Here is a 22,314-nt window from a genome sequence, read left to right on the forward strand (position 1 = left end):
ACAATGCATCTACACATGCCTCATTGTTTCATCAATATACAATCCATGCAAAACCAAAAACATTTGCATGCTTGCCAACCATATATAATGACGAGTTCAATTAACAATGTGCTATATGCAACCGAACAAACACCCTTCTTCCTTCCTAATCTTAACCTTGGTCTACCAACCTTTCTTTGGAGGGCAAATAAATGCCAGCCCTTGGGCTCGCAGTCCACCTCTTCTGCCACACATCTACCATAATGGCTTTAATCGTACATTTGGCCTCACCTCTACCCAATGGAGCACGAATATCAATTATATCTCGTTTTAAAGCCCTTTTGGCTACCTGGTCTACTATTTCATTCCCGAGTAGGCTGGGACCCAGCAGAATCTCACTACTACACCCAGTCTTTCGATTCTCCATAATAACAGTAATGCCTCATATAGATAGGTCCCTCCTATTAGATTTGCCAGATGATAAACTATTCAATATAGACAGAGAATCTGAGCATACTATAACTCTGACAGGTTGAGCGTCCTCCACCCACTGGAGCGCAGCTACTATCGACAACAGTTTGTTAGTCTACACAAGTTCAGAAACAATTCCCCCATTCCATTGAAAAGTAAATATTAGTTCCACAACCATATTGAATTTGTCAAAATAGTCAGTAATCAAAATAAATAAAAATCACTGACGCGGTCAACTTTTTCAAGTGGAATGATTTAATCATAACGGCAGCAAAGTAAAAACAACTTTAAAGGTACAAAAAAAGGCTTCCCGTTCCACATGCATGGTTCCCTTCAGCTTTCATTTCTGAACTGTTTTCACATGTACATGTTACATTTTAATTATTTCTATACACTTGCCCTTAGTTTATCTGTTACAAAAAAAAAATCTCTCCAAAATGGCTTCTTCTTTTCCCTCTATCCATGCAATCTCAATCTCTCCGTCATGTTACACGTCGTCCTGAAATGTTGAATTCAGTAACTTTTTAGTGGATGATTTATTCTGCTTTCCAGTTTGATAAATGTGAGATGAACACTTGTGGCAATAAGAGAGGAGGATGTGTAACAAAAACAAACAAATGTATAAAACATAAAAGAAAAAAAGAAAAAAAAAGGCAAGCGTAGAGGGGTATCTGTGGGGATAGCCCTGTGTTCTGGAGGCATTTTGGCACAGATCGTATTTAACTGGGGTAACAATCTTACACTGTATGGGTAGAGAGCAGGGACACGGGAAGTGTATTGCCTGACTTGGGGTTGATTCACACTAGCCGAGCCAAGCCGAATAGCACCGGCTAGGCTACGCATCCGTCATCTTTCCTGTAACTGTGCTGGAAAGGACCATGTGAAAAGAAAATATCAGAGTCAGCACGGTATGGTTATGGTCGGCACGATTGTGTGAAAGGGATATAGTACCTCACAACAGTCCCGGGTGGGTTTGTTTGACACTGGAGTACACACTGTAGTCGGCCAGACCGATACAACCACTAATGTACTGTAGAACAGACATACAGGCAACCCTGAGGTGTGTGTGGGGGAGGGCGAGTGTAAAAAAGTGGAAATGCCAACATGTGGCAACAACATTTCAACAGAATGAGAAATTATAAAACAAGTGAACTTTCACACAATCTAATGTAAATCAAAAAAATAATTATAAGGAGAGGAAGGAGGATCTCTGAGGTCTTGATAATGTCAGGCTTTGGTCCCATCATGAAAGAAGAGCAATCCTTGTCCATCCTATTTCTCCCTCTCCATCCCCCTCTTCCTCAATGAAAGGAGAGCCATCCTTGTCCACTTCCCCTTTCACCTCCTCTTCCTATTCCATCACAGGTAGAGCTCCTTGGCTAGGATATGCTGCAGTTTCTCCCTGAGGACTCTAAAGCATGGCCGCACCAGCGGGTCCAGGGTCCAGCACTGCTTCATGACTTCATACACCACCTCAGGACAACCGTCTGGGGCATCCATTTTGTAGCCCTTCTCCACGCGTGGTACCACGTCCTTTAGAGGCTGGGGCAGGAGAAGGGGGGTGGGGGGGTGGGGGTGAAGAGAAGATGAGACAGGGGAGTATCATTTGCAGAAATATAATACATTTTGATTAGGAATTACTTTATATCTATTTTGCATGCCATTTATATGGTGTCATGATCACTAAAGAACATACCTGACAGAATGTTGACACAACATTGAAAGGAATAGTATTATACTAGACCATAATAGCACTGTCCACATTTCAAATTTACTACATTGACTCTTAACTGCCAAATTCATATACTCTACAGCTGTCACAATTTGTAACACACCTGCCCAATCAGTTTTATTTACATGGCCGTTTCTAGCTTTTTGCGATTCTACTCATTTCGTCATGGGGCGGAGAGAAAAATGTACAGTTTTAATGCAAATTTTACTGCAGTTCTACATATTTTCCCATGGGATGGTGAGAAGATGTTGCCATTTTAAAGCTAATTTCCTGCAGTTCTACACATTTTGCCATGACTTATACCATGTTCATATGATATCTGAGTGAGAATGACGAACAAAAATCAAATGGGGGCCCCCTGGGCATGTGCCTTGCGTGCCCGGTCAGTAATTCGACCATGATTACTACAAGGTTTAGATAGCTGGCTAGACTAAATTACCAAGTAATCTATAAAACATTAGCTGACATGGGCTAATTGAGAGACTGTCGGTGACTGACATATAAGAGGAAAAGCGCTGATGCACTACCGACTGTCAAAATTGCACGTTGTGTATTATAACTAACAGGAAGTTGAGTGACTGACTTTCTAAAGGCAAAAATATACTTACAATTCTGGGGTAAGGCACTCGTCCAAAGGAGTAGATCTCCCACAGCAAGATCCCATAGCTCCACACGTCTGACTTGGTGGAGAATTTCTGTTTATCAACAGACAGCGGGAAAGACAGCCTTTCCGTAAAGCTTATTTGAATGTGTCAAACATACAGTATGTTATAGATATGGTGGAAATCAGCAGTACAATAATATTTATATACCTTGAATCACAAATCGACCCCTAACCCCTACTCCCCGACATCGGTTTCACGAGTCACTTTCCTTATTGTCTTTAGGAATCTGAAATCAACCCTTCCTCTCCGATTTAAACAAGTTCCTAAAGGGTTGATTTCAGATTCAGGGTATGCTCCTAAAGACAATAAGGAAAGTGACTCGTGAAACCAATGTCAGTGTGCTAGTTCAGCAGTATAGCTTCATCCCTCTCTGAGTAAAACTCAGGGTAAACTGTCTTTACGCCTCGCTAACACACGTGACCACCCTCCTTGACAACGTACAAACCAGTTGACCTATAGAAAAGGATCCAATTCAGTAGCACCATTGGCAACATTTCAAGCTAGCTGTGGAGTGAGCTTACGGCACGTTCTTATCTCCGTTACACTAGCCTACCTTTTCCCTCAGGGCCTCTGGTGAGGTCCACTTGATGGGCAGTTTGGCTGTGTCCTGATTAGACGAGGCCTCCTTGGTCAGGCCGAAGTCGCTGACCTTGGCGATGTTATCATCTGACACCAGAACATTACGGGCCGCCAGGTCTCGGTGGACAAAGTTATTGGCCTCCAGATACTCCATGGCCTCACACACGTCACTACAGAGGAGAGGGAGGGGAACGGTTGATATTTAAAGAGGCATTGACAATGTGGATTAAAATGGACAATGTTACATTTCCAACTGGCCGCTATAAGTCAGCAAACTTCTGATAACATTATTCAAGATGTAGGGATAAATCATTATCATGCTCACACTGAGAACTTGAGTAGGGAATCCCCACCCAGCACTGTCCGACCTCTGGAGCGTAGGTAGTCCACTAGACTGCCCTGAGGAGAAGGGAAAATAGAGAAACAGGTCTTCAAAGCTCTTTGGTTCTTTTATTTATATACCTATCTATTAATGCATTACCTTTATTTAACTTAATCATAGGAGCCACCTACCTTGGCCATGTACTCAGTGACGATAAACAGGCTTCCCTTCTCCTCAACGATGACACCTAGCAACTGGACCAGGTTATTGTGTCTCAGTTGCCTGCAGTAAACAAGGAAAACAGTTAAACAATGAGGACGGAAAGCGATTGCTTGAAAGATTGATAACGTAATGTTATGACTACTGTTCCCTGAAGGAGGGAAATGAGGTACAACATGGGTAGTCACACTCTTGTGACTTTGATTGAAGAACTAATCATGGTCAAGGTCAATAAAAAAATGCACCTCGCTGGAAGCCCCGCCTTCCACGGGTAATATGGGTGAGGCTCGGAGTCATTCCTTTAATTTACTACCGCTCTTCACCGAGCCCAGGAACGGGCGTGCGGGGCCAAACAGGTGTGTTGTACCTTGTTTCCCTCCTTTAGTGAACAGTAGTTATAGTCATTACGTCACGTTCCCTTTCAGTCAGTCAACTTCGGTACAACATACTATGGGGAAATGGAATCCCGGCCTAAGCCAACCCCAACGGATACTAAATCAAATTCAATCCAACTTGAGAGACTCCCCTGAAGTCCTCCTTTTTTGTGTGCAAATGTTTTCACCGCGGCCTGTCGGTCCAGGTTGTGGGTCTGACCTATTTATATACAGACAGTCTTTCCTGAGACATTGTGCATTATGTCCATTGCGCTGCACACAATTTAAACTCAATCTTGAATGACGCATGCCATGATATACCACAGATTAGGGACTGTTGATATTGCAACCACACAACTCAAATGCCGGTTCACCAGTATAAACGAAATCGGGTTTATTACATTTTTAAAAATTGATAGAGGACAGGGCTCGTGGGCCCCCCACCTGCGGGGGCTGCAGGGGTGTCCAGTACGCCAGTGGGAGAGACGCTGCTTAGAGAGAGATATCTATCTATCGTTAGAGAGAGTGAGCCCCACGCCGCGAAATGGATTAGCAAAACAAGCAAAAAGCTGGTCACATAACCGGATATTCCGTGTCCATTCAATGTATGTACGTAAGTTCGCACTGGACACAGGGCATGTAACTCCGTTGCTATTCAGAAGCAAAAGGAGGAGGTGAAAAAAGGAAAATAGAGCAAAACCTAAAGACCTGTAAATGCAGCTTTCAGGGGGTGAAAGCTGCATTTAGATGGGACGAACTGAGTACCGAAAGGGTGTACAGATAATGCTTGGAGGTCCCCAACACGTTTAGATCTTGTAGGAGAGGATCTTCCGATCCACCGACTCAAGAGGCTCAAAAGGAGCCACACACCGCGCCTCCAAAACCAAAGCCAAGTCCCATGTGGGCGCAATAGGTTTAGAGACCAGTCTGAGATGGCGCACACCTTTCACGAACTGTACGACCATAGGCTGGGCCCCCGGTGTGGCGTCGTCAATTCCCACAACACGCTGAAATAGCAGCTATGTACACTTTTAAAATGGAGAAGGCCCGCCCCTGCTCGAAAAGCTCCTGTAGGAACATAAGGACGTCCCTCACACAGCACTGAAAAGGAACCAGCCCTTTATCTTGGAACCAGAGCTAAAATGCTTGCCACTTATACGCATACAGACCCCTTGTGGCGGGAGCCCTAGCGGACTGAACAGTAGCAATAATGTTCGGAGGTAACCCTCTAGCCATCAGATTGGCCCTCTCAGGAACCAAATCAATTCAATTCAATTCAATTCAAGGGGCTTTATTGGCATGGGAAACATGTGTTAACATTGCCAAAGCAAATCTCTATCTTTGCTTGCCAAACCTGCTTTCTCCACTCCATCCAACTCCAGGAATTTAAAATAGGACAGGGGTTGCTAGTAAACTTAATTAGCCATGATGAGGCTTTTCGTCTAAGCTAGGCTAGCTAGCCTCTTTGACCGCAGCACTGTCCGTTTAGAATAACCAAGCGACTTAACGCTACGTACACTAAACAAGAGAGCTACCCCAGCAACTCCACCGTTAACTCTGCGGGTTAGTTAACCTGACTAGCACGCTATGCATCGCTTATTAGCTAGCCTGGTCTCGAAAGTCTACGTAGGACCAGATCCTTCAGCAATAAATCTGGGAAGAGAGGCAAACAGTATTTAACCATGGCAGACACAGGCGGTGGGAGGATACCCACAGAACCTGCCTGCCCTCTCTTCGAGTCGCCTCCCATAAACGGCGTCAGAGTGCACAGGAGCCGGGAGACATTTGACCTGACCAACGCCTCAATCCAACTCTGCGTCCCGCAACTCAGACTCAGCCGATGTACGGGAACCCGGGAGAGAAAGTCACTATCGGAAACACCAAGCCCCCTAAAGAATACTACACGATTGTCAAGAGAACATACCCCATGGACTAGTAGGCGAACAGTGCCAGCCGTCCCCTAGTCCCGCACACAAACTGATTCGAGTGAGGGCAGCCAGAGAATGCACCGAGTCGAGACATACAAGACAACAAAAGTAAGTATCTTTTTATTCACTTGGGCATTGTCACGAACCCGAATACGGCTTGTTAGCCTTCGTCGTTTCCTTAGCCATCTAACTTATTGCTGTAGCCAGGCCAAGCAAGCCAGAGAATAACTAATTGTTCGTGATTAGGAAACTATGAGAACCATACCAACTTCAGCACACAATGTCCAGGAGGTGAGCATGCTCTACCATGAAGGCGCAGTTTAGTTGGCGCAACGTAAGACAGCCTCTTGTTCCAATTGTTAGTTTAAGTAACGTAAATCATTCCTGCTTACATCGAGGTAAAAAAACAAAATAATTGAAAGAATCCGAGCCTCACGCTTATCACCTGTGGAAGGCGGGGCGTCCAAGAGGCGCAGATTTCATTGGCCTTGTCAGGCGTGATTTTCATTCTTCAATTGAAGTCGCGAGAGTGCGACTACCCATAGTGTGTTGTACTGAAGTTGACTGACTGAAAGGGAACATGTAACAGAAGTTTGGTTCGGGCTCTGACTTACGTCATGACTGAAGCTTCAGCAATGAAGGCCTGTGCTGTAGCATCGTGTTTGATACACTTCACCGCTACTTTGGTCCCTCTGTAGTCTCCCACCTTCACATCTGAGGGAAATAGAAACATGTGAGTGAGAATGAGAGAATTTACTAAAGCCATATTCACACACTCCAAGAGAACCAGAATGAGGTGGATTAAGCTGGAGAAGACTGCCTAGAACAGGTTACAACAGAGTCGTCATCGATAAAAACCTATTTATACACAGCTACAGACAGTCGTTTTCACAAAGCCACTTGCCTCCAAACTCTCCTTTCCCTATGGACTGGTGGATATTGATTTCCTTCCTGTTGAGAGCCCAGCCGCTCCTGGAGAACTCATCCTGGGCTGCCACAGTACCCTCCTCCAGCTTCGGCTTGATCAGTTTGGTGCAGAGACCGTCTGCATCTTTGGTATAGTGCTGAGGACAGGGAGAGAAGACGTGGGTCAATAACATAAGCCAAGAAAGGGAAAAGATTGCCAATATTGATGACATCATCAACATTTGGGATAACTGAATACATGAAAATGGAACAAAATGAATGTGGGTCTTCGTTTCAAAGGTTCAATTGATACATTCTATTTTTAATGGACTCATTCAGCATACTAGCCGTAACCAACAGAGAGCAGCATGGTTAAAAATATAATCAGAGGTCAACTTTTTTTTTTTAAATGCATGTCAACAACACCTCGTAGGCTTTCAAATAATAACTGACACGCTTTTTTGAGACCAACAAAATGACTCCGAAACTGAGTTAATGCATAGTGTGTCGCCAGATGGATGAAGGAAGAGAGAGGATGGTTTTGAGAGTAAAACCCGGCGGCCGGGTGTCTTCAGGTGAAATGATCTGGAGGCTGCCGCTATCACTTCCTCTTTGTCACTTCCTGTTCAGTGTATTTGTTCCAGGAACTGTGTGTGTGGCTCTGATGAGGGAACAGTTGCAGATGCCAAAGTACCCTACAGTAGCTAACAGAGAAATCAACTCTGTATACACTTGGTCACACCATTTGTATGGCTCACACACTCTGGTTGTAAAATAATAGACAGCTTTATTTGACCAAGAAGGGACAAATCCCAGATCCAGATTAATGAACTGCTTGACTAAAAAGCATGCTCAATAGAGAATATTTATTGAAATCCAGCAATCGACTTAATCTGTGACTGAGAAACTGGCCCGAAGATAACTATTTCATTTTATTCCCCCCCCCCCCCCCCACACACCTCACCTCAACAAGCTGCATGAGGTTCTCGAAGAACGCCTCCTCGTCGATGCTGAGCTTTCCCTCCTTGTAGACAATGCGGTAGTGCTCCACCTTGCCGTCGCAACTCACACACAGAGTATAGTCCCCGGGGTAGTTGGTGCTCTCCCTCACAAGGTACAGACCCATCTCTGGGGGGATCAGGAGACACTCAGCCTGCTCCCTAGTTATCTTACCATGGAACCATCTGGAGGGGTGGATGGGGATTAATTAATCAATCACATTTGTTTATAAAGACAATTTTACATCAACAGTTGTCACCAAGTGCTTTTACAGCACACACACACACACACACACACACACACACACACACACACACACACACAACTAACACTAATATGTCTAAAAAGATAATACGTCTATCACTAACACTAATAATACGTCTAAAAAGAGTCTCGGCAAAACAGCTGATCTGATTGGTAAAAAGACCAATTAGTGAAAAAAAGATACGTGTGCAGACACACACAAACACACACTTTCTTAGAACTTAGGCATGTGGCTGAATGAGATTTCTAGATTCAGCAGGAAACCGTGCAGTGCACACACAGCACTGCAGAGCTGAACACACACACACGTCTAGCTGTTTGGGGGCCCTAAGCTAAATTTAAAGCCAATTTCCTGCAATTTTGCCATGACTTGTGCCATGTTCATATGACTTGCCTCGCGTGCCAGGTCAGTAACTTGGCCATGATTACTGCTTAAGGTTTAGATAGCTGGCTAGACTTACCTAGAAATGTATAAAATGTTAGCTGACATGGCCTAATTGAGTGATTGTCAGTGACTGACATAACAAGAAGAAAACTGCTAATACACTATTCAATTTCGACATTTCACCGTTATTCTACTATCCTAACTAACAATAAGTTGAGAACCCGACTGACACCCCCCCGCAGTGCAAACACACGAGAGCTGGAAACAGACACAGAAGAGTACTAGCTACAATTACAGGGCTGCAGTCAGGCAGAGCCAGGACTCAGTCCCAGCTCAGCTCGACTGTGGTTTATATTCACATAACAGTGGCTTCACTGCCACGACAAATAGCCTATCTGTACTCCACAACCACACAGAGACATCCTGAAAAACAAACACTTTCAACCAGATTTAGTATCACAGTCAATATAGTCTGAGCTGTAAACTGCAACTCATGGTGTCACCTAACCTGAGCCCTTTCTTATGTTTCATAGAGTGCTTTCCCCTTTATGTTATACAGGTACTTCAGACTGTTTTTATGCTTTAATTGTTGAGAGCTCTTACAAAAACACATTCCTATGTATCTATTTCAATACATAGAAATGGCATAATAAACTTGAACTAGAGCCAGGGCTCTCCAACCCTGTTCCTCGAAAGCTACTGTCCTGTAGGTTTTCAATCCAACCCTAATCTAGCAAACCTGATTCGATTAATTAGCGGGTTGATAAGCGCAAATCAGGTTAGTTACTGGGGTTGGAGCACAAACCTACAGGTGGATAGCTCTCCAGGAACAAGTTTGGCGAGCCCTGAACTATACCCTAGTAACTTTGGGGCGGCAGGTAGCCTAGTGGTTAGAGCGTTGGGCCAGTAACCGAAAGGTTGCTAGATCGAATCCCCGAGCTGACGAGGTAAACATCTGTCATTCTGCTCCTGAACAAGGCAGTTAACCCACTGTTCCTAGGCCATCATTGTAAATAAGAATTTGTTGTTAACTGACTTGCCTAGTTAAAATATATATATTTTTTATTTTTTATTATTGACTATTGAACCTAAAAAGGTACTCCTGACTCCCATAACTTTATTGTGTTACTACACTACTGGTAAGTAATGTAACAACACAGGCAGTGCATTTATGGGAAGTAATTTCAGTACAACATGGAGTGATGAGCGATGTTTTGAAGGATTCAGTCTGCTTTAACCAGGCTATGAGGACTGTACTGACGGCATTAGACTCAGCTTGCCCCCTTGCTTCACCCCTTCCCTCTTCTGGACGTAGTTAGCTGGGATGGTGCCTTCTCGACCTGCTGTGTTCTTGGCTTTGTACCAGTTAGGGTCCTGGAACAGAAAATGTCATGATACCTCTGTGTATCAGATCAGGATTGACTGAGTAAATACTGTACAAAAGGTAGAGAAAATGACTGAAACCCAAAAGTTCATCCTTTAAAAACGCAACTATTTTTTGAACTACAGTACTAATCAAAAGTTTGGACACGCCTACTCATTCAAGGGTTTTTCTTGACTTTGACTATTTTATATTATTCACTATCATTGTAGAGTAATAGTGAAGAAATCAAAACTATGAAATAACACTTGGAATCATGTAGTATCCAAAAAAGTGTTACACAAATCAAAAAATATTTTATATTTGAGATTGTTCAAAGTAGCCACCCTTTGCCTGGATGACAGCTTTGCACACTCTTGGCATTCTCTCAACCAGCTTCATGAGGTAATCACCTGGAATACATTTCAATTAACAGGTGGGCCTTGTTAAAAGCTAATTTGTGGAATTTCTTTCCTTCTTAATGCATTTGAGCCAATCAGTTGTGTTGTGACAAGATGTGGTATACAGAAAATAGCCCTATTTGCTAAAAGACCAAGTCCATATTATGGCTAGAACAGCTCAAATAAGCAAAGAGAAACGACAGTCCATCATTACTTTAAGACATGAAGGTCCGCTACAGGAATGGAAGACCCAGAGTTACCTCTGCTGCAGAGGATAAGTTCATTGGAGTTACCAGCCTCAGAAGTTGCAGCCCAAATAAATGCTTCATAGAGGTCAAGTAACTGACACATCTCAACATCAATTGTTCAGAGGAGACTGCGTGAATCAGGGCATGGTCAAATTGCTGCAAATAAACCACTACTAAAGGACACCAATAATAAGAAGAGACTTGCTTGGGCCAAGAAACACGAGCAATAGACATTAAACCGGTGGAACTCTGTCCTTTGGTCTGATGAGTCCAAATTTGAGATTTTGGGTTCTAACCGCCATGTCTTTGAGACGCAGAGTAGGTGAACAGATGATCTCCACATGTGTGGTTCCCACCGTCAAGCATGGAGGTGGGGGTGCTTTGCTGGTGACACTCTCTGTGATTTATTTAGAATTCAATGCACAATTAACCAGCACGGCTACCACAGCATTCTGCAGCAATACACCATCCCATCTGGTTTGCGCTTAGTGGGACTATCATTTGTTTTTCAACTGGACAATGACCCAATACACCTCCAGACTGTGTAAGGGCTATTTGACCAAGAAGGAGAGTGACGGAGTGCTGCATCAGATGACCTGGCCTCCACAATCACCTGACCTCAACCCAATTGAGATGGTTTGGGATGAGTTGAACCACAGAGTGAAGCAAAAGCAGTCAACAAGTGCTCAGCATATGTGGGAACTCCTTCAAGACTGTTGGAAAAGAGTGTGCAAAAAGAGTGTGCAAAAAGCTGTCATCAAGGCAAAGGGTGGCTACTTTGAATCTAAAATATATTTTGATTTGTTTAACACATTTTTTGGTTACTACATGATTCTATGTGTTATTTCATAGTTTTGATGTCATCACTATTATTCTACAATGTAGAAAATAGTCAAAATAAAGAAAAACCATTGAATGAGTTGATGTGTCCAAACTTTTGACTGGTACTGTATGTTCTTTTATATGTAAGTGTAGAAATATGACAGAAATTAGATTATTTTTTATTTTTTTTACACTAAGTAGACTCAAACTGTAAATCATTGGACCGTTTTGCCTGTTTACTAGTCTCCCTCACCAGAGAGAGAGTTAGGTTCCTTACCTTAGTCACCACGATTATGGTTAAGACATCTCCTTTGTTGAAGGGCAGGTCCTGCTCTGTGGTGCCCTTAAAGTTGTATTTGGCCACACACTCTGTGCCCTGTGGCCATGTTGGTGTCTGAGGGACAGGAGTAGTTATCAGGATGAAAAGAGGAATGAGGAATTGATATTGACCCCAACTCAGCAATAAACCAGCTCAATGATAGGTGGTATAGTGTATCTCTATATTCGACATGAAGCAGCCATATCTGTCTATCATCTCCTGGTCTCACCTGGGGTTCAGACATCCTGAAGGGGAGGAGGCAGTGGGTCTCCTCTTACAGGCCTCACACACCAAACGCTACCATCACACAACACCTGTGGAGAGAGAAGAAGAGACCATAACAGGCAATACAGTGGACAACCCAAGTAGACAGTCATCGCCTAAACACAACAATCAATTGGGACATTCAGTACACCAATCCACAATGTCAAATATGGAAATGGGAAAGTAAAAATGTGAAGTACAATTTTACTTCGACCATGACGTTTCTCTTGTGGGTGGTCCAGATATATTTATAGACGGAGTTCAAATATTGAATCGTTACAAGAATGGGTTTGACAAGGTCCAGAGAGAGAGAGTGGGAATATAAATAACACTCGGTTACAGCCAGTGCCAGAAAGCAGAAGTAACCGTTTTTGTATATATTTTTTTTCCATCTCACTTTCACAACTGTAGGGAAGCAAGTTTCCATTACGATGTCACAGCAGCGATAGGTTGGGCTGCTCATTGCCCACCCCCATTGCGCAACTCAATATTATGAAAGGGTTCTTAATGTTTTGTACACTCAGTATATGGAGTATATTTAAAAATGTCTCAAGTTGATTCTTTCAGCCCTAGTGAGCATACTGTAGGGCTTAATATAGTTCTCCTAAACACTGAGAATGTAAACTAGTGGTAGGATCATTACAGGATTCTCCTCCATCTTTATTTTCTCTTCTAGATTAGAAGACATTGACCATAAGGAGGGAAGCATTTACAGTAAAGTATTTATTTTATATTTACTACGGTCAGTCAGTTACAACTTCTTTCATTATAGTTGATGCAGTCAGTGACATATGGTTGTATTGACATACAGCAAGTATTTTCCACGAGGCCTAACAAATGAAAAGTAGCAGAGCCACATGACATGAATGGTGAATGCATGGCTCATGGATGGTGTCATCATCCCCGAACCCATTGAAATAGAATCACTAGAACGGGTAGTCTGAGGGACTTTTTCCTGTTCTTGTTCCTCTATTTCTATGCACGAGTGGTGAATGCATGGCCCATGGGTGACGCCATCATCCCGGGACAAACCACTTCCTTTCAGCAAGGGTCAGTTCCCATGGATGAGTTCTGGGCCGTGTTCCTTAAGGAACCAAACGAAAGAAAACACTCAAACAGGGTCCTGGTCCAATAAGAAACACTCATTTTCATTTCCTGTTGTGAAGCGCTTTTAAAACGCTTTACATTGCGCACACAAATGAACATGACCCTGACTGAGTAACTAGCGTCTTGTGCCACAACATGAGGTCACTTCCTCCCACGGACATGTTACAGAGAAAACCCATTACAGAGCTGAGCGGACTGTAGATGGTGAACTTCCTGCCTGACAGAGAGCCCAGACTGTGATTAATCCAACACTAGGGTGGGGTCACTGAGAAAGAGAGCGAGAAACAGAGAGCGAGAGAGAAAGAGTAAGACAGAGCACAGACAATGACTGCACGGCATTAGTATTACAGCGAGGCCACAGCAACTGATAGTAAGAGAGAAATTAAGGCCTAACACACATGCTCCCTCCATTGTTACTACGTTACAGACAGACACATTTTTAACAGAATGACGTAAATCAGGTCAAGGCAGTTAGTATGTGTGTGTGTTTTTGGTTTAACTATTCTTGAGGGAAGCAGAAGTCCTCACAAGGATAGTAAAATAAAGAAAATGCGGACAAGTGGGGAAAAATGCTATTTTAGGGTTTAGGGATAATTTAATGGGAATGGGAATTTTGAATGGGAATCAATTGTTTGGTCCCCACACAGATAGTAAAACAAACATGTGCACAGGGCTCCCGAGTGGCGCAGCTGTCTAAGGTGCTAGAGGCGTCACTACAGACCCTGGTTCGATTCCAGGCTGTATCACAACCGCCCGTGATTGGGAGTCCCATAGGGCTGCGCACAATTGGCCCAGCGTCGTCCGGGTTAGGGTTTGGCCGGGGTAGGTCGTCATTGTATAATTAATTTGTTCTTAACTGGCTTGCCTAGTTAAAAATAAAAGGTAAATAAATATCTTTGGAGCAGCAGAAGAAACAACATATTTGAAGGGATCCTCCCGGTCTTATGATCTCTGAACTACCATGACACATGGCTGTTCAGTTCCACATGCTGCGGAAATGTTCGAGGCGCTTGCACACAATCTCTACATACACGTACAAAGAAATAGATGAAAAGAGACAGACTGTCAAGAGCAGAAGATCTAAACAACTGCTTAAGTTCGTGATAATACATCCCATGACGATGAAACGTCAAATCGCCAGACTTCTGCAGTGTAGAACTTCAACAAGAAGAAACCCATCAATCAACTGATGCTTTGAAGTCAATAAACACAGAAATATCAATTTGATTCATCTATGTTCACATTTAGATTTATCTGTAAGATAATACAGCTGGGTTTTTTGAACTGATAGATAGCCACAGGATGGGTCTGGTTAAAGATCCCCAGTGGAACAGTGACATCACCAACTATGGAATGGGTCAACAACAAGTACCACGCCTGCCTGGGATTACACTTCTAATTTCCCTTTTTTATTTTTTTTATTTGACTTAACCTTTATTTTAAGCTCAGTGAAGTGTATAAAAGTCCTTGAATAGGCCAACATCAAAGTAGCAGCAGGCTACCAGCCCAGCGTGTGTGAGTGAATGGAACATAATTCAGCATGTCTTGTGTCACATTTAACAGATAACGGCTATAGCCGTTTCCAAAAGGCTCCCTCTCCATCGAACCACAGCCTTTCCATTTTCAGGAAGCAGACAACACCGTCTTTGTGAGCTATTCCAGTCCAGTTTCTACTTTGACCCCTGTCTTTCTGAGTAGTCAATCAGCCCCTGATCTGATACAGTCTGTGGGTAAGACACACTTTAGTTCCAGAGGTCTGTAATGTAAGGTATTTTCTGATTGTTGCAGGCTACATCTCTGCTGGCCTGGGTTCCCGACTGACAATTCAGCGAAGTGAACCCAGGTTACGTCCTTGCTGAAAGACACCACCAGAGTCCAGCGCACAATGAGGTTTCACACAGTGCGTTGGTCTATAGCCTACATGCTGCAGTGCAAGCCGTACAGAAGGGTAGTAGAGTACAAGGCCAGCCGTGCTGCCATGCGTGACATGTGCCCGAGGCTACATCAGGAACCAGGAAGTTAGCTTCAATGAGAACCTGTCTCAGCATGGAGACATGATGTGCTCTGTGATACTACTGTTACAGACTACAAAGGCACAGCTAACGAACACTACTGTACATAAACCAGAGACAGAAAGGGCCATGCACTCCAAATCACAAACCAGTGGTTAACACAAACCAGTTGGGAGCCTAAGCATGGAGACATACTGTGCCCTGTGATACTGGTACAGACTAGAGCCACAGCTAAATACACCATGAAGCATACAGCCCTATGATACTGACACAGAGACACTGAGGGGAAATGTAGTCCACACCATCGCACATCAACTGCACTGTTTTTTTTCTCCATATTAATTGTATTTATCTTGCCTGGAACTGTCCTAAAATGACCCCATGAGGGATAATAAAGTCATGATCTTATTTGATCAACTGAAAAACATAAACAAGTGAAGAATAGCCTTGCAAACACCCATCCCTTCTGCTATAAATTCTCATCCAATTGGGTTCAAAGCAAAGCAAACAGGTTTTTCATCATTTTCCGTCAAGTTGCTAGATGTCTTATGCAAGACGAGTGTTGTGTCTACTCGAGTCTAAACTAACGTATGCATGTAGAGGAACAATTGGTTCTAGGCTGTCTTCAACAGCAGCGAGACCTAGCAGCAAGACGAGACAGGTAGACAGGTATGAAGAATTCCCTCCTCGGACCATGGAACACGTCTGCCACACCCTTGTTGCAGTGAGTGCACTACCCTCGCTGAACTCACTAAGCTACATGAAAACACTGCAGAACTCACAGACAAAAAACAACACTGCCTAGACAACTATAGTTATATAATGATATTAGGCAAGGTGAGTGAGAAGTGATCTGTCCAGATAATTTATTTAGTATCACATGTCAAATTATACTATTATGCTGAATTCTCAATCAGTAGCCTACATACAGTATCTAGGCCTAATTGCATCAAACACTAAAATAGCCCTGCAACAGAAAGACTACATAATGGCTAACCGTGGACCTTGCAAGCTCTCACATTAGACCTAGAGATATGCACAGACATAATACCGCAATACCACCAAGCTCCCACTACCAGCCCTGCCCCATGGCTCGCATCCCAAATGGCATCCTATTCCACAAATAGTGCGCTACTTTTGACAAGGGCCCATAAGGCTCCAGTCAAAAGTAGTGCACTATGTAGGGAATAGGGTGCCATTTGAGATGCCAAAAGTAATGCACAATGTAGGGAATAGGGTGCCATTTGAGACGCAGACCATGCCTCAGTAATTATCCCTGTGTGCCCCAATCTCTCTCTCTCCCTTCCTCCCTCCCTCCCTCCCTCCTCCAGCTGTGTAGAGGGTCTCAGTAGCCATCCTCATACTGTGTGTGTGTGTGTGTGTGTGTGTGTGTGTGTGTGTGTGTGTGTGTGTGTGTGTGTGTGTGTGTGTGTGTGTGTGTGTTCAGCCATGTAGGGTCTCAGTATCCCTCCTCCTGTTTCTGTCCCTCCGGGGCTCTGTTTGGTTGAGGATGCTCTATTTGATTACAGCCCGATACTTTGATGCTTCTGTTAGCTGCTGCTGCCCTGCTATCAGGCCTTTACTGCAGCAGCAGGGGAGAAGCCAGGGCCAAGGAGTAAGAGATGGAGGGAGGGAGGGAAACCGGAGACAGAGACAGCCATAGCCTGGAAGAGTAAGGAAGATAGTGTTTAGTGTGCTTTTGCTATGCCCCCAGGCAGCAGTTAGCCTGGTGCGGGGAAGCAGCAGGGCCTGGTACAGTAAGGGAGATAGTTGTGAGAGTGTGCCACAGGGCCACCCAGCTGGGTCTGACAGACGAACAGAGCCTGAGCCAGGTACACTATAAGCGATGCAGATAGTGAGAGAGCCACTGGTACAGTGAGTGAAGGAGTTCTGAGAGGAGAGCGTGCCACATGGCCATCTAGCTGGGTCTGACAGACAGACAGGCTGACAGGCTGCAGATGTTCATGTAGAGCCACAGAGCAGGAAGTCAACAACATAGACACCACCTCATCCGGCTCAGGGACAACAGCTAGATCCGGCTACAGTCAGCAACACCACTAGTTTCAGGTCCTCCCCGTTTTCTTCCGTTTAGCGCCTAATGAACACCATCCAGAAATAGTGGTTTTATTGTCGGTTTTACAGTTTTGGTTGGATGAATTCAGATGAATATACGAATGAGTATACACAAGCATGTTGGTGTTGGTTTTTACAGTAAAGTTGAGAGGCTCGTAAAAGTAAAGTTGATGAGGAGTCAAACAGTCTCCCTTTTAGATCAACAGGAAGGGAAATACATGGCTGTCATTTCAGAGCTGCGTGTACGTCCTTCAGAGCAGCAGGGGGAAATCCCACTGCAAATGACAAGGGTTTGCATCCAGACTAGACCCGACCCGTTTCAGTCAGCTTTGAATCTGCCAAGTCGGCTAGGCCTAACCTCAGCCAAACCACACGATCGCAGTACTTAGTGCACAACAGAAAACATTTCTCAACAGAAAACAAAAAGTTCAGTTGGCTCCTCCCTGTTTCAGTCCCGTTTGGTGCCCAATGAACACAACCACAGGAAAAGATATTGTTGACAAAAGCCTGTTAACCCCACTGGCTACAACCAGCGGATCGACATATTGTTCAAAAGCATTGAACATCTCTCAGTTAGAGAAGACCAATCATAAAAGAGGCTAGTTTTAAATCTGTAGCTGTGGGGTACAGTAGGAACATTTGTTTAAAATTAGAATTACAGAATGTGCCTTTCTGGAAATAGTGTAGTTTGCTGGTAAGACAAATCAAATGGTCATTTTCCTACAGTAGAAGATGATAAAGGGGGAAAAACAGCGGTGGCAATAGTGTGTATTTATGCATGTCTGGCTTGTCAGACACCTTTGATTAAGATGAGCAAAAATAACTGTATAAAATAAATAATTTAAATACTGAGCTATTTTGTATGCTCAAAATAAATTGGGGAATTATAGTATTTGATACTTACACAATTGCTCAGAGAAAGAGATTTTGTTTAACAAGTAATATATTTTTTGCTCAAAAAGGTTGGGGTCAAAATTATTGACACCCCTGTTTTCAATACCTCACCTTGTGAGGATAACGGCACGGGTCCTTTTTCTTAAATTTTTTATGAGTTCTATAACACACTGGGAGGGATCTTAGACCATTCCTCCATACATCCTTCGTCTGGGCTTATGGACTGCCCTTTTCAATTCAAACCACAGGTTGTCAATGGGTTTTTAAGTCTGGAGACAGATGGCCATTGCAAAATGTTGATAGTGTGGACAATTAACAATCTCTTTCGGGATTTTGATGTGTACTGCTTGGGGTTATTGTCTTGCTCGAAGATCCACTTGCGGCCAAGTTCGAGCCTCCTGGCAGAGGAACCAGGTTTTTTGGTTAAAATGTCCTGGTAGGTACTGGGTAAAGTTCATGATGCCATTGACTTTAACAATGGCCCCAGGACCAGTGAAAGCAAAATAGCCCCATTAAAAATGATTGATAACATCAACCATATTTTTACAGTAGGTATGGGGTTCTTTTGTGCTCATGTGATCTCATTTCAACGTCAAACCCACCACTGGTGTACGTGGCCAAAGAACTGTATTTTCATGTCATCCTCATCCAACAAATGTAAACGTCTGGAGTTTGCGAAACGGCATTGGCAATTGGAGTGGAACCAGTGCTTTGGTCAGATGACATGAAAATAGAACTCTTTGGCCATGCACACCAGTGGTGGGGTTGGAGTAGAAATGAGAACGCTTAGCCTGTGGTTTGAATTGAAGAGGGCAGTCCATAAAGGCAGACTAGGGATATCAATGATCTGGAAGGTTTCTGTATGGAGGAATAGTCTAAGATCCCTCCCAATGTGTTCTCCAACTCATAAAACATTTGAGAAAAAAAGGCTATTGAAAGGTATTGAAAACAGGGGTGTCAATCATTTTGACCCCTACCTTTTCGGGAAAAAAATAGATATTACTTTAAACAAAATATTTATCTCTGAACAATTGTATTAGTGTAAAATAATTTCCTCATTTTATAGAGCATACAATATAGCTCAGTGTTTTAATTATTCATTTTATAGTCATTTTTATCAAGGGTGTCAATCATTTCAGACCCCACAGTATATATATATGTCATCTGTATGTCATGTACTGTTGCAAAACATATTTCCCTATGGGATGTTAGAAGTATACTACTCTCTTCTAAAACAAAGTCATTAGGAAAGTTCACCATCTGACCTGGATATGCCTGCCTGATGATGTAGGGAAGACACAGCTGTGCCAATACTAGACTTAGGGCCCTAGGCTATGTAATGGTAAAGCAAAGTGAATCACATTAGGACAGTTCACTATTTGACCTGCATAATCACCAGAAACATTCCACTGGCAGGGAGCGCATTACACTACAGGCAGCATTATCACTATCAGCATAGGCAGCATTGAGCATTCCCCTCACAGACACGACATAGCCTAGAGCCCAAACCGATATGCTCCCATTGATATTGTGAAGTGAAACAAAGATGAAACGGAGCTTATCAGTTTGGCTTCTAAGCTAGCCACTATAGGCAGTGTAAGAAAGCCTATTCTTGCTACTTCCAAAGTGCTAATAACTTTTGGTTAACACCACTTGACGAAGCTAGGCGCTGCGTCACAGCCATGCCCAGCCAGCAAGTCGGAGTAACAGTTTTACTCAGTTGGTTTCATCCAGCGCCATTCTTTCTTTCACTGGGTTGCCATTCTCTGTTCTCTGAGTTGTGGAGCTCCATCCGGCTACAGTGGAGCTCTCTGTGTGTGAGAATTGTGACTATGCATGCTGGCTATTGTCCATAGAGAGGGTCAGTGACAGAGGTCAGTGGCCTTACTGAGCTGAGAGAACTACTGCCTTGGCCCAAGGGGGGCATTCTGTCTCTCTGACAGATGTACACACATACACGAGCACGCATTCACCCACAAAATTTCTGCCTTGGCCCAAGGGTATTCTCTGAACTTGAGTTAGATTCCTGTGAGTGTTGTTTTTTAATGCACGCTCTAGTGAGTAACATTTTGCATGCATTTATTACAGCATAATTAACTTGAAATTTTAAGGTTGCCCAAGAGCAATACCCCATCATCCACACACACATGTAAGCAGTCAAAGCCCTATTTCAGCCAAGTCTTCCAAAGCTGCCCATCCATCCATCCATCCATCCATCCCAGCATATATAACATGTTTTTGGCTTGGCGATGCTAAAGGCTCAGTGACACCCTCTTGAGAAGCAGCCAGATCACCATCTGGGGGCTCAGCGATACCCTCTGCCACTCCATTTTGGCCCCTTGTACCCGACTGAGCTACCAGGCATAATGCTGCCTTTCTGTGAGCCCAGGGAGATGAGAGGAGGACAGCAGAGGCTGTTTGGTGGTTCTGACACAGCTGCAGCTACACCCAGAGTGCCAGAGGAAGTGGCAGACAGAGAGAGAGAGAGAGGCAGAGAGAGGCAGATAGAGATCACGACTTTCCATCATTACATTCCTAAGCGGACAATCTCAGAGCAACAATACTGAGTGTGTGTGCTATCCTGGTGGTTATGGCATGACACTCACCAATTGGCTGGCTACAGTCAGAACAAGTGGTCCTCATCAGATACTGAATCTCTACGGTTGGAAACACTGCTTGCCTAATCAAAGGGCGCACCGAAGCACTGCAATCACACCAATACGTCACGCCATGCAAATAGATCAAGATGACAAGAAGGAAATAGCCTAACTGTTGACAAAGTTCAAGGAACTGAAGCTCAGTCGGTTTATGTGACTCTCATTAGGCAAGCTACTGTACAAGACAGTGGATGCTTCCGAAATGGCATCCCATTTCCTACATAGTGCACTATTTCTGAGCAGAATCCCTGTTGGCCCTAAAACTCAAAATAGTCTGACCATCCCCATCCCTCTACAACTATGAGAAGAAGCAGCCATAATGCCTGTGATTTTGGAAGAGGCAGAGTGGGTTAGAACACAGATGCAAGCAGCTAGATTACTAAAATTCGAGATCCCCCTCGTGATTCTGGATCTGTCCGTTTGTTTGTTTGACGAGCAGTCAATAACATAGGGCAACAACAGTGGTGCAACAGCTTACCTATCAAATGGAACTAAATGTCAATAGATGCATCCCTATTGATAGAACGCAGAGGCAGCCAGCGCGTGGATGGAATAGATGCCAGACAGCTGTAATCTACATTCGCGTCAGTTAAAACGATTTCCACATGATGATGCAGTCAGTGATCTTGATCTTGATGAAAACAACACGACGGCGTCTCAACCATAGAGCGAAATGTAAACCGCTGAATTAACTCAACTCGGTCACAAACTAGTGAGATCAACACACAGATTTTCTCTAAATTCTCCAGAATGTGAAAAGTAGACAAATAATCCGCAAGCTTCAATGGCTATCCTCTGCTCTGGTCGGCCTTGTATGAAATACATATAGTCAGCCAAGAGGAGCAGTGGTGCACAAAATTCAGACCGCTGAATATAGAAATGTATCGCGTTTATTATTGGAACATTGTCGCCTGTAACTGTTCTAGATGTTACATTTCTATCTGCAACGTCATGCATGTTCCGCCCATATACGTTATAGTGCCGCCCCTACCTTGATCCCTTGCAGTACGCATGCGCATATTCTTCAAGCGCTGTAAATTTTCTTACAAATTTTTTTGTGGTATTTCTAAGGTGCACCGCGGCCGCCATGGTATTTCTCTTAAAAAAAGATGTATTTCACTATGACCTGCTGCTGACTGTCAGGCAGTGAGGCAGGCTGTTGCTGAGTGAGTGAGTGAGTGGTGTGGAGGGGTGAGTGTAGAGAGCATAACAGCTATTGGCTGAGTCACGTAAACGGAGCAGCACGCGCACGTTTTGACAACTTTTTACCAGTTGTAGGTAGTCAATGTAGATCGTCATAATGGAGACACCAACCTTCTCTCCATAAAATATAT

General features: G+C 43.7%; 1 protein-coding gene across 2 annotated transcripts; it reads right to left on the reverse strand.

Annotated features, from left to right (window-relative positions):
- Positions 1 to 684: 684 nt before the first annotated feature.
- On the reverse strand, positions 685 to 21,919 carry LOC129866613 (tyrosine-protein kinase CSK-like). Of its 2 annotated transcripts, none has more exons than XM_055939368.1 (12): positions 21,459 to 21,919; positions 12,203 to 12,287; positions 11,932 to 12,048; positions 10,085 to 10,197; positions 8,140 to 8,359; positions 7,174 to 7,333; positions 6,884 to 6,983; positions 3,940 to 4,030; positions 3,752 to 3,825; positions 3,401 to 3,596; positions 2,791 to 2,877; positions 685 to 1,992 (listed from the first exon to the last, which is right to left on the reverse strand). In XM_055939368.1, the coding sequence occupies exons 2-12, from the start codon at positions 12,215 to 12,217 to the stop codon at positions 1,810 to 1,812; spliced, it is 1,356 nt and encodes a 451-aa protein (XP_055795343.1). In that variant the 5' UTR covers positions 12,218 to 12,287; positions 21,459 to 21,919; the 3' UTR covers positions 685 to 1,809. The 2 variants fall into 2 exon arrangements, with proteins under 2 accessions (XP_055795343.1, XP_055795344.1); XM_055939369.1 differs by lacking the exon at positions 21,459 to 21,919 and adding an exon at positions 20,930 to 21,100.
- Positions 21,920 to 22,314: the final 395 nt, after the last annotated feature.

The sequence above is a fragment of the Salvelinus fontinalis genome, chromosome 12, assembly GCF_029448725.1.
Source record: "Salvelinus fontinalis isolate EN_2023a chromosome 12, ASM2944872v1, whole genome shotgun sequence".
Classification (NCBI taxonomy): Eukaryota; Metazoa; Chordata; class Actinopteri; order Salmoniformes; family Salmonidae; genus Salvelinus; species Salvelinus fontinalis.

Coding starts and splice junctions, on each gene's coding strand:
- LOC129866613 (XM_055939368.1), bottom strand. Junction 8,360..10,084: donor GGCAAGCTGAGTCTAATGCC/GTCAGTACAGTC, acceptor CCACCCCTCCAG/ATGGTTCCATGGTAAGATAA. Junction 6,984..7,173: donor AGGGAAAGGAGAGTTTGGAG/GCAAGTGGCTTT, acceptor TATTTCCCTCAG/ATGTGAAGGTGGGAGACTAC.